This window comes from Pezoporus occidentalis, unplaced genomic scaffold (genome assembly GCF_034315485.1).
Source record: "Pezoporus occidentalis ecotype Australia unplaced genomic scaffold, CSIRO_AGI_Poc_V1 ctg102, whole genome shotgun sequence".
Taxonomy (NCBI): Eukaryota; Metazoa; Chordata; class Aves; order Psittaciformes; family Psittacidae; genus Pezoporus; species Pezoporus occidentalis.
This window is the reverse complement of record NW_026912801.1, coordinates 1427546-1440262: the sequence shown is the minus strand read 5'-3', so window position 1 is coordinate 1440262 and position 12717 is coordinate 1427546. Positions and strand designations below refer to the sequence as shown.

Below are 12717 nucleotides of genomic sequence, written 5' to 3'. Positions count from 1 at the left end.
TTGTAGTGTATGCTGAAGGAATTTTAATCATTTCCTATGTAAAAGAATGGATTATTGGTTTAAAATAAGGTTCCAAGTCACCAACCATCGCCCTGGTTACGATTGAGTGATTTTATACTGGTTAATAGTTGGTCACACAGAACTGCCCTGTTCTGCCTGAGGAACAAGTGCAGGATTAGGTAGCAAGATCAGACCATAGGTACCATAGGTTCTTCCCACTCTGCCAGCCAGAACAGAGGAATATTGCTCACATTTAACTACAGTAAGGCTTTCCCGTGGATGTACATCATGTACTTGTGGAGTGCACTTGAGAGTCACAGTGTGAGTACTGTAAACACCGACAGAAGTGCAGATAAAACAGCTACAAATAGCTCGTATGAGGAAAAGACCTGAGGAGAGCTGGTTAAAACAGACCTGTGAACCCATACAATGCCACTTGGAGGAGTAGAGGCCTATTTGGCTTGCTTTAAAATCAATAAAAATACTCAGATAAAAAAATATATGTCTTCACACGAAGGATGAGCCGTTGAGTTCTAAAAAGCAACACGCGCTTCCCTTCCGATGGCAGGTTAACACTTACCTTCCACTAAGGATACGTTAAAATTCCACCTGACCCGTTTTCCTCTTTGACTTTAGCACCCACACCCAGGCACACTCGTGCACGCAGTGACTGCAGAGAAGCACCTGTATCTAGCACTTACTTTCTTGCTGCCCTCTGACTACGGGAAGGAGCTGGTTTGGAATCGCTGCAGAAACTGCTGCTTTACTTGGCAAATGGTCCCAGTTTAGGATCTGCTTTTACTGGCTGCTTGTTTTGTCCTTTCTGCAGAAAGCACTAGTTTAATCTGGAGCTTGGATTAGCTGTTCAAGTATAAAATTATCCCTCTTAAGCAGGAGCACATGCTAAAATCTCAGTAACTAAAGAGAGAATCACATATAAACAAAGCTAACAAACCATCTGTCAGCACAAAGAACTACCCTATGTGTGTGTATGCATGTAGAGACTCTTCCATGTCACAACGGGAAGAAACAGGCAATGGCTTTGAATTACTCAGAAATGACTAAGCAGGTGAATATTTCTTTGGTAAGTAATGAAGTTTCCCTCCTAAACTCCCTGGAAATCAGGTTTTCAAGCTTTGCTGCGATTCTATATCCTGATGCTAAGCAAAGTTTCCATCTGCTCTTCAATAAATACATTTAGATAAAAACCTTCCTTCAGAGCCAAGACTGCGGCACTGGGGAGCCACATGCAGAGTCCCATGGCCTGAAACTCCCTCAAACAAATATAACTCAGCTTTTGGTAGCTGATGGTGCCAACCTCGAGGGCAGGTGAAACATTTACTTAAGCAATCCAGGAGTGGTCTTCAGCCTGACAGCCCCAAAGCCTTCAGTTTTGTGCAGATTTGGTTATCATCCTCATTTCAGGAGGCCACGGAGGGGTTATTTCTCCACCAGGGAAAGCTGTAGGACTTGCTGCAGCTCTGCATCCTCCTCTTCCTGACGCTGCTTCTCCCGCTCCTCCTGCTCTCGGACAGACAACTCCATGGCAAGCTGCAAGTCCTTCTCAAAGCTGGAAGGCTCACTAGGGCTGCTGCACTGGGAGTTACCCGAGCTGGTGAGAAAGCTCTCCTGCAGTGCCCTGGAGGACAGAAAGAACTTCAAGAAGGAAGAGAGACAGAGCCTATTTCACAGTTCCTGCCATACTCCTTCCTAGAGACTGCTATCTAACGGCAAACCTGAAAATCTCTCCCCAGAGAGCAGTTGTTCCAACATCCGTAAAATTCCAAGCATAAAACCTATTCTCTGAAGGTTCCTTTGAATCTTTCACACATACCAAAGAATTCTCAGCTTCTAAAAGCATTCTCACCTGGTTCAAAGGCAACATGATTTCCCACATCCAAAAGAATCAAGAGGAAGCAGTTCCTGGCACGCACATGCAGGAAGACCTCACAGACACTGGAGCATATTCTCAAGGGCCCATTAAATACATGTTGCTAAGGTTTTAAGGATTACAGAGCCACCCTGAAGTGTGCAGCACCTACTAAACAATCAACCCAGAGGGACCACATGCACAGCTTTAAGAGCAGAAGGACTGTGTGTATTTGTCGGGTAAAGACTTAAGTTGCCAACCAGTCCCGTAGCTGACTTAAAGAGCTGCACTAAATAAGCCAGAGAGGCCTAGTTTAGAGTCCTTGCTGCTTGGAAAAGTAGAAGTTAGAAGCAGCACAAGAAAAGAGACTTTGAGTTCTGTGCATCTGCTACCCACAAACACAAGAGTTGCATCATTGCTTCATGCTACTCTAGGGAGTATTCCTGCTCTCTCACTGCATGGCTCGATGTGACAAAGATTAGTTACCTCTGATACTGTATATTGAAGTCCTGTGAGTATGCAATGGCTCCATTGGTGTGCACCCCCACATCCTAAAATGGGGAAAGACAGACAATTCCACAGCAATAATGGACCTGCAGTGCAACTCACTGAAAGGTAACACTTAAATCACTCTTATTTCTTCTTTAAAATACATTTCTGTATTTTTCTCTTCTGAGGGTCTTAGAAAAACAGGTCTTACATTGGTTTAAATCAAAGTTTTGCACTATCCTTATTAAAACTCAGCTCTGCACTGCACAGAATTACAGCACACTTACTTTAACTCCACCAGATTCCAGCAAGCTCTGCTGAATGGCAAACTGCATGATCTCGTTGTCTTCATCCTGCACGTGTATGTTCCTGCTGTCATCTTGGACGTGGTAAGATTTGGGGATCTCAAACACCGACTGGTCGACCTCAAAATTAGCACCTGCAGAAGCCAGAGTTACAAACATGACATAGTCTGTTCTTACAAGCTGTGACTTGTTCTGATGATGCTCATGCATGATTAAATCAACTCAAAAAATTCAGATAAACCACCTGCTTAAACATACCAACAGCCTTTGAAAGGCTTCTGTGGCAAACAAGCACACAGCAAGGCAGAATGCAGGGTCTTTCTTTAGGATGTGGGCAAGTGATACAAACACAACGAGTGGGCAGCAGAGCTCTGAGGTGGCTGAACTCTGACAAAACCAGATGGGGAAAATAAAAGGTTGGAAAAGATAAAAATCATAGTGGCTCTTCTGAGGTTACTCATTAATGGGTCTGCAACAGCTCATAGGACAGCGTATCACTGGATATACACAGTCAGGAGCATCCTACTCCAATGTAATCCACTCTTTCCTGAAGGGGCATGCAGACTTAGCTAGCAATAGCTTGCACCAGAATTTACATCTCAGAATACTTGGGAAAGCTTGTCCAAGCTCAGTTTAGTCAGGCAAGCATGGAGGGGGCAGAACTGGTCAGTATGAGCAGCATCACACACTCCAGCTTCCTGTCACCTGTGAGTGTTTTATCTCTGCAGTTAACCCGTCTCTCTCTCCTGTTCATCCCACTGACAGGCATGCAAAAAGATGCAACCACTGCATCTTCCCACCCCTCACCTGAATCACAGGGTGCACCTCCAGCCATCTGTGATGAAGTTCTGTCAGCTGTCCTGCAGCCATTGACATTCTCAAATGTAATCCGGGCATTCAGCACGTGAAACAGGGGGATTTCTGTAAGAAAGAGTACAAGATTTCTGTCAAACAGGGAATTCCCTCATTCACTTCCACACCTACAGCCACATTTACTGAATGCATTCCACTCTCTCTATATATATAAAATATAGATTAGCATCCTATAATGAAAAGCACATAGCAACTCACTTCAAGAAGTTGCCCTTAGTCATTCTCTCTCAATCTCTTTATTTTACAGTAAGATTTGCCAAATCTAAGGCACTGAACTAAGAGGAAAGGGCTAGAAACAGCTCAATCTTCCTGAAATGATGCTGTCTTGACAGTTTTACTTCTGGTCATTCAGAAGCTGGATGCAATGACCCCAGATGTAGAAGACAACGTAAGTCTGGGTTCTCAGTTCTAGGTATCAGTGAGATGTCTAGTAAAAAACCAACACGGTTTTTGTAAATAGGCTATGAAACCAACAGAAAAACTGGAAATGCAGAAGATTCTGCAATAAAAATTGCTAAACTTTACCAATTTTGACAGGAAATCCTGGTGGAAATTCCAGAGTGATGAAATCCCTAAGTCTGGCAAAATGAGCACTGGTTCTGGCCATCAGGTCGATGATTGGAGTGACTTGTTCCATAAGAGACAAGGGAAACTCTTCACTCATCCACAAGGTTGCTTTAAATCTTAAAGAGAAAGATGCATAAAACCACCTTAAGTTTATGGTTTAGCAACAGATGTGAAGCAAAATGCAGAGCTCTGTCACCTGCTTCATACACTTCAGAGTCCAACCAGTGACTGCTCTGAGAAACCAAACCACATTCCTGGTCAGACCAAAGGCAAAGCAGGAGCTTACTAACAAGTTACAACACTAGTCCAACTGTTTTCTTTGACTTAGTGGAAGAAGAATTAGGTTATAGCTGAATAGTTCAAGATCTCTCTTGATTAATTTGGAAAGCTGGGGGAAACCACAGTGGGTATTTATGGTTTCCAGAGATTAGATGACTGAGAAGAGAAACTAGACATAAGTAAAACTTTATGTCTCACTTCTGTGTTCGGATGGTGACTTCTTTAGGCCTGCCTATGTCTCGACCTCTCAGATCAAATTCTGGGTCAAAGTATTCCTCCAGAGTAATAGCAGTTGGATTGTTGGCTGCGGCATACTCTGTTGTCTTGGTTGTACTCTACAAGAGAGGGAAAAAACAACCAAAAGTATGGAACAAATAGTGGCTACTGCAACAAATATTTAAGTTACCTCTTGTGAATTAACTTGTTTTCCATTTTAAGACACCAGTCACAACCATAAACCCAAGCACACACATTCAGACTGCTTTCTACTGGGTGTAAAGATCACCATGCATTTTAGAGACAGGAAAAATCTACTTAAATACTTAGAAGCTAAAACCCAACCAGAAATGCACACACAACCTACAGCATTTCTAGGCTCCAAATCCCTTATTAATGGAGTATTTGAAACAAATGGACTCTTCTTCCCAGATTACTGGTGGGTCACCACTAAGATCTGTGCTTGCTCAGATCTACTGCCACTGCTCACACTTCAACTCCTCCTGCACTAATGGAGTCTGTGTTTTCCATTAGAGTGTTCAGAAGGAGGTGCCTGCTGTGCATACAGAACACTTGAGGGCTTAAAACAAACAGAAACATCCTCAGGGAAAATTTAAACCTCAATAAGCAAAATTCCTGCCAAACTAAGGAAACAAGAGGCGATTCCACACACTTAGAATTCCTGCTGGCACAGATCTCCGTGCTGCAGTGCCCTGTTTCAACACTCACCTGAACACCATACTCATGCTCCACTGTACCCAGAAATGATTCCAGGGGGTTCCTGTCAGCTTCAGATAATAGGAGGGAAACAAAAACAATCTATTACTATTAATTAGCAATAAAAGAGACTCAAAACATATTAAAGTAAAGCAGGACAAAGCCAGCAAGGTATGTATTTCCCTTGTCTATCTGCCCAGTCCTGCAGTCACACAGAGACAGAATCAGAGCTAAAAGGTTCTACTTATTCCCAGTTATCCTATAGGAAAACTACCTTTGTATCTTTTCTTCTCCTCCTCTGTTAAGTGTTCTGTGCGGATTTTGGTGACCACATTCACATTGTTTGCCACATACACCTTTAAAGTACAAGGACAAAAATCAAAAAGCCAGAGGTTAAAAAGAGAGCTCTCCAGTAAAACACCACACACACAGACCTAAAGAGAGAACAAAGCAGCGTGGATCTGCCTCTCACTGAAAAAGATCCTGATCTTTTAATATACTGGTGATCAACAGGAAATGCTGCACTTGATTTTTCTGTTTGCTTTGCTCTAATGGAAATCCCACACGTTATGTTCGTGACTGACCTATGCTAAGGCTGAAAGCACATGCCACCTGCTGGGCAAGCTGATAAAACAAGAAACCCTGCAAATAATGCACCAATCTCACAAACATCTGTGCCAAAACAATGGTGCAGGAGTCTGGTCACTGGCTTTGGCAGCAACAGAATTCAGCCTTTCAATTCACCCACGATTTACACGCTTTTTTTGGTAACTAACTAAACCAACCTCAGAACTAGACTGGCATCTCCAAGTTCACTGGGGGGAATCCCCACCTGGGCAAAGATGTTAAGAACAGGGAAGGGAAATCAAAGAAAGCAGTTTCTGAAGAGAAATTTAGTGAGTTTAATTCTGCAGGAACACTAATGAACCCCGTGTCCAACTCACTCCTGCCCAGTTCTTCTGGCAAGATAGTAAAGCTCTTGATGCAAGGTTCAAGACCTGAAGTATTCAGGAAATAAAGGCAAAACACGATCACACTTCAGCTGGCTGCAAGACTTGTTAACAGAATAGAATGGGCTTTACCTTTGCTTCATAACCATTCACACTTTCTGCTTTTTCTGTCCTCCATACCCAGAATCCAGATGTGGTTCTGACAAAAAGGGAACACCACAAGTATCTGTACAGTTGCATCTCTACACAAGCACCAGCCTGCTTTTCTAAAGCTGATTTTAAACAACATTTGATAGGTTATTTGATTATTAACCCCAGACAAAAGCACAGGTCGACCTGTCCTCACACATGTACCAGGGCTGAGGAAGTCACACCCCTTCTGTTCTTACTCAGTCCATGGCCAAAGCAAAAAGGCTTATACAGAGATTTTACATCCAGATGCGGATACCTGAGCCACAGAGGTGAGCAGCCTAAAAACTTACCCAATTATAATTAAACACATAGTTTCATTTCAAACATGACCTGTCACTGCAGCCTGGGAAGCTGGATAGTGGGAACGCTTCTGTCTAAGAAATCCAAGTGTCCGGATGTGTAGGTGCTGCCTAAGGCTCAGTGAACTCAGGGACTAACTCTGGGCAGCTCTGGCAGGGTACTAAATATTCAGGAGAGAGATGCTGAATTAGACATTTCACTTTGCAGGCATAGGTTTTGCATGACCATGGCAGTGGTTTATTGCACCACAGAGCACTCCAAAAGGAGCTTCATAAAATAGATTGGCTGAACTAAGCGGACAGGTAGTGGGATAAAAGCAGGTAGCAAACAAGGAAGACAAATGGGTGTCTGGGGCAAGAACATACTATACACATCTTTTCGCAGTATTAATGTGAGATTTCATTGACTTAGCTACAAGACGCAAGTTCCTCCCTGTTAGTTCCAGCACTACACACAGATCTGGGTGAAAGGCAGACTTGTAATGAGACATTAACATTGATCCCACTAACACAATAAACTGGAAGTTTTCTGTACATCAGTTCTTTCAGCTGGAAGCTCTTTACCAAATGACAGTGGCAAGCTGACCAAGCCAAATTTCATTATCCAATGGTATATGAAGCTTAAAGTAATTTCAGATCTAGCCCTAAGACTTCTTATTACCAGGGTTTTTAAGCTTTTGTCTGTAAAGCTTTATTCTAACAATGACCATCCATAACCTTGAAGTGTTTATTGAAGGGAAATGTTGTATCTTACCTCTCAAAAGCAATGTTTCTGGTATCAAGGCACGTGTTAAGAATGGGAGATGTAAGGCGTCTTTCTACATCTCTTCTTTTGGGTGTCATAGATCCCAACGTCAAATGCTTCATCTGCTGGGAGATCTCAAAACGCTCCGTGGTAACAAACTTCTCATCATGATTGATCTCAATCAGTTCTGCCCAACCTCCAGTATCTGTTGGAAGCAGTACAACTCAATCTAAAGGAATCTTAGCAAGTATCCCAGGGTGAAAAACTGACAATATGCTGTATGTCAATCAAGGGTGCATTTTGCAAACTTGGAGCTGTATCTAAGATCATTTTTATTTGGGGGCAGAAGAACAGAAAGGGGAAAACAAAGTACAAGACTGAAGTAAAATTTTAGCCCTGTTACTAAATTTTGACCTCAGATATACTCAAAGGAAAGAAATGAAGCCCTTATGTTAAACCACAAAACAGTATCTCTCCAAGACACTCACAGAATACGTGTATGAACCAACCAGAACTCAGTACTGACCCTCAACTGGCCAAAATCAGGATTTCTTATTGCGGCTCACAATGGTCATCAAAGGTGTAGACATGCACAAGTATTTACCTCCTCCCTTGAAGATTAAGCTGCACCTCCCTCTCTCCCAGCTCATGTTCTCAAAGCCCAGTAACGTGATGTCAACACGCAGCTTGGCTCCGCTCTTCCAGATGCGGCAGACGTCGCTCGGGCAGACCCTGGAAACCAGCGGGACTAGAAAAGAGGAAGATTCTCTTGAATGAGAGAACTGTAGATAGGAACTAAATACACAGGGAGCCTGAGCTCAAGCAGGAGCTTATCCCTGATACAGGACTGTCAATGCTATGATCATTATTCCAGAGGAGATACTGATCTTTAGCTTTCAGAACAACCAGTTTAGGGACAAACCCCACCAACTTTAACTCAAAGATGATGATGAAAAGGAAGATGACACCAGTTCAGACTAAAAGGTGTGGAGCAGCCCAAACCCCATCCCCTAGTGGTCGAACAGCTGCTTGGAAAATGAAGTCAGCTGTATGGCCTATCCTTCATTCCTTTAAAAGCAAAGCAGGTTCTTCCCAGGTAGTCTGTGCCTCTCGATAGAGTCACTGTCTAAGTCATTAGCAGCCAGACAGATAAAGAAAGCCCCAAGAAAAGGCTTCAGCAATTCTAGTGATGCCTAAACTCCATAAAAAACAAAACAAAGCCCTCAAGAACCAAGCCAAAGAAACAGGAAACAAAGAATATTTGTGCAACAAAAACAAAAGAGGCTCTTTTGAGAGGTAAAGAGAGATGTATTCTGGGGAGTAGACATTTCTCTGTGCATCTTTTGTGACGCCTATATGTTAGCAAGTCCCTTTGTTGAGAGTATAGAAGAGATGACAATGAGGATACTCACCCCAGCTTGTGAACTCCCACTTCATTTCCACATAAAAGTCAGGAGTCTGGAGAAGGAAAATACCTGATGAATACTACAGGAAATAGTTTCAGTCCAACATTCAATACAGCATTTCTTGTGAACATTTTGGATAAAGGGAAACAAATAAAGAGCAGAACTAGAGCCATGATAAATGAATGTTAAAAAGTGAAACTACAATGAGCTGCTCACCTTCAAGATTCAGCCTCCACTGCTGGAGCTCAGGACTAAGGAATTCTAAATGAAGTCGAGGAAAAGGTCTCCCACTCCCACAGTACTGTGGATTATGCAAGCTGAGCCAAAGGATGCAACTGCCCACCTGATTTCAGTTTACTCAGCTGAACTACCTGAATGAGAATTGCAGCCTGGAGTAAGAGGTTTAAACTAAACCATTACCTCGCTAATCTTCTGGAGTAACTCAGGAACTCCTCCAAGTGTCATGGAGGTCAGCTGGTAGTCCCGATGCTGCAGAATCATTTGTACCATCTCTGGATCCCCTGTACTGACAGCCTCGTTTAGAACTGAAAGAAAGCCAGGCACAAGCTGGTTTCAGCTTCATTTCAAGGCAAAACACATCATGGAAAAGCAGTCCAAATACAACACCTGCAACTGAAAAGCATCAGCACATGCCTTCTGCTCCCCAGGTTGTCCTTACCTGTCCATCCCTGGGCATTCTCTTTGGTTACATCTGCCTTGTGATGAAGAAGGACCTTGGCAGATTCTATATAACCCAAGGAAACAGCCAGGTGCAACAAGGTCCGGCCTCGTGGATCGCGTTGATCAACATCCTGTGGGGTATCCAAGAGAGAAATAATGCTGAAGCTGCCCTGTCAAATGCAGCAGAGCACACTGAGGGTTTATGTGAACAAAGCTTGGCAGCAGTAACCCAGGAGTCAATATTCCCACATATCAGCCCGTGGTGCACAACTTCCAACACTACCACCCTGTAGTGCAGGCTAACTTCCCCATTGACATACAGAGAGAGAAGCAGAATGGGGCCTATAAAACCAACATGGTAAGAGCTGGTATCACTGTAAGACACAACTGAGTTGGTGCTTCTCATTTCATTTTCTGTGAGTATTTCTTCCTCTATTTCCCTTTAGAAGAAGACCAGAGTTTACTGTGTGCACACTGAACCATGGACAGCCTGAGACACCAAGAGAGGGGTTAACACACATAACATAAGGGGGGAAAGGAAAACTCAAGCCAATAGGGCACACATAACACCAACTTTGTGTATCACCTTTGAAAGTACAGAAGCAAATGGTATTGTACAAAGCATCCATCTGACTGACACACACAGCACAATGGGGAGTGAGTGCATTTTGTACAAGTCACTGAAAAAATGAAGAAAGACAGAAACAAACTACACAGGCATAAATATCCAAAACATGCAAGCACAGCATACTCATACCTTACTTATTTTTCACTATTAGCTTAGAGATTTGAAACAGAAGAGCATCTATAACTAAAGGAAAAGGGGAAAGTCAATAGCAGAATAAGACAGGAAAGTTATTATGCAAGTTAACACGGTTATCTGACAGTGTTAAAGTTGGAAACATCACACACAGAGTAGGGAAAGCTTCAGTTTAAAGCATCCTCTTTCCACCTCTGTGGTGGGATACTAATGGATTTGCTTCCCCACCCCTACTGACAGGTGAAGGACTCTGAGGTGTTTCCCCCATCATCTTTGCTGCTATTAACTGGTAACCACACACTGCACCCATCATCTGCCACACCGACTATCTGATTCCCTTACACATTCCCCCAGCAAGAAGCTTATCCCAAGGAAGCAGGAGGACACGTATCTTTGGAATACTTTAAAACACCAGCAGTAATTCAACAGGAGATAAAAGGACAGACACATCCCATCCTAACATGCTGCTGTCTGAGGTGGGGAGCAGCACTCCACAACTGTGAACTGCAGCCTCAGACTAACGACAGCAGATCCTGAATCACTGACAAACTTCCACAGGCAGGAACGTTATTGGAAGGGAAGTAAGTGCACAGAAGCAACACGCCAGTGAGGTTCCAAGGTTTGGTTAAGGAAGATCACTTGAATGAGATAAAAAGTAACAGCATTCCAAAGATGCTCCCCAAAGTAGGAGAGGAGCATGCTCTGAGCAAGCATTAGTAAATCGTGGTGTACCGTTAGAGTTGCAGATGACAGTGAGTACTCAGGAGGCGGTGGCACAGCTCACTGCTGGCTCGTACACGTGCGGTGTCAGGTGTAATGTAATTAACACTCTCTGCTTCTGCAGCCTGAACCCCACTGTGAGCAGCAGAGCTCCTCCAGCACCTCCTCGAGGAGGATGCGCGCTGCTCGAGCCCTGCTGCAGCTCCTCACCCTGTTTCCTCACACCAGGACCACTGCTCACTGAGCAGGCCCCAGGAGGGAACAGTTTGTTATTTTCCTACTCCACAGCATGCAACAACGATCCAGTTTCCTAACCAAAGATGCTGAAAACATCCCAGCCCGTATAAAAGCACTGCACCACAGCCCGGGCCAGCAACGAAGAACTGCTGGTGCTCAGCAAGCTGGAGGCTGGTCTCATCTTCAGCAGCCACCTTCTCTGCACGTAGGTTTACATTAAGGTAAGCAGCATTTATTGCTTACTTATTGCAGAGAAAAACCTGATGTCCATTATATCTGCTCTTCTTGATCTCGTTCAATGACTCCTAACACTAAAAGCTATTCTGCACCCCACACTCGAATGCTCTGAGCACAGCTGTATAGAAATCAATATCACAGATAACAAAAGGCATATTCCTACCCCTCTTTACGTCACTCCCACAACCCCAAATCAACAGGTAAATCACCCCAGCAAACAGACCTGGTGGTACCATCCAGGTTATTTCTCTCTAGAAGCAAGGAGCACCAAGCCCCTGGACACAAGGTCTTTTGGGGCTGCCAGCCCCACTCCAGCCCGGCACCGCGGTTACCTGGTCCTGCAGCTCCTCGTTCAGCCGCCTGTAGTCATTATTCCAGACCAGGACGTGCAGGGGGAAGGCGCTGCTGGCCCTGCCAGGGGAACTCATCACGCCACGCACCTGCAGGAGCGGGGAAGCAGGGTGCCTACCCTCACTGTCCCCCCTCTTGACCTGGGAGCCCCCACGTTACTCAGGCCCGCACCCCTTGAGCTTCTCTTCTCCCCCAGCACCCCCCTGACCCAGGAACTGGGGGTAACACCGGAGCACAACCCGCTATGAACCCCATACCCTGCTCCAAGGGGTGCCCCGTGCAAAATCCTACTCTTGGGGGTCCCTATTCCTTGGATCCCCCCCAAGCCCCCTACTCCTGGGGGTCTCCCCTTATTATGGGCACACCAGACCCCAGTCCTTGGAGTCCCCTGCTCCTGGGCTTCCCCCTATACCCCCCCCCCCCTACTCCTTTAGGTCTCCCCTATTCCTGGTGCCCCCTACACCCCCCCATTCATGTGGGTTCCCTGCTCCCGGTGCTCCCCAGACCCCCACATTCCCGGCGACCCCATGCTCCTGGGCTCCTCAAGCGACCCCCGCCCCCCCAACACACACTTGAGGCTCTCCCGCACCCCTAGTGCTCCCCACAACCCTACACTGCTGGGGTATCCCGCCCCTGGGCCCCTACTCCCGGTGCTCCCCACCACCCCTCACCCCTCTGGGCCCCCGGTCCCTCGGCCCCACAACAACCGCCGCCGCCGCGTCCCTCCTAACCGTCCCTCCAGGGCAGCGGCTGGGACGAACCACAGCGCACCCGCTGCGGGGGGGGAGAACTCCCCCTCAGCCCACCAGCAAGCCCACGGAGA

At 45.3% G+C, this 12717-nt stretch overlaps 1 protein-coding gene across 3 annotated transcripts; it reads right to left on the bottom strand.

Moving 5' to 3' along the window:
- ANKRD13A (ankyrin repeat domain 13A) lies at positions 1-12620 on the bottom strand. 3 transcript variants are annotated; one of them, XM_062615962.1, is made up of 16 exons: positions 12602-12620; positions 11876-11983; positions 9588-9720; positions 9329-9453; positions 8915-8960; positions 8107-8250; positions 7512-7707; positions 6399-6465; positions 5591-5672; positions 5329-5387; positions 4582-4718; positions 4063-4220; positions 3472-3585; positions 2647-2798; positions 2357-2421; positions 1-1639 (listed from the first exon to the last, which is right to left on the bottom strand). In XM_062615962.1, exons 2-16 carry the CDS (start codon positions 11969-11971, stop codon positions 1441-1443), a joined length of 1773 nt encoding a protein of 590 aa, XP_062471946.1. In that variant the 5' UTR covers positions 11972-11983; positions 12602-12620; the 3' UTR covers positions 1-1440. The 3 variants fall into 3 exon arrangements, with proteins under 3 accessions (XP_062471946.1, XP_062471937.1, XP_062471956.1); XM_062615953.1 differs by having other exon boundaries at positions 12566-12608; XM_062615972.1 differs by lacking the exon at positions 12602-12620 and adding an exon at positions 10347-10400 and having other exon boundaries at positions 11876-12181.
- Between the last annotated feature and the right edge of the window lie 97 nt (positions 12621-12717).

Coding starts and splice junctions, on each gene's coding strand:
- ANKRD13A (XM_062615962.1), bottom strand. CDS start 11,971: ATGAGTTCCCCTGGCAGGGCCAGCAGCGCCTTCCCCCTGCACGTCCTG. Junction 7,708..8,106: donor CTTAATCTTCAAGGGAGGAG/GTAAATACTTGT, acceptor TGCTTCCAACAG/ATACTGGAGGTTGGGCAGAA. Junction 5,388..5,590: donor GGAGAAGAAAAGATACAAAG/GTAGTTTTCCTA, acceptor TATTATCTGAAG/CTGACAGGAACCCCCTGGAA.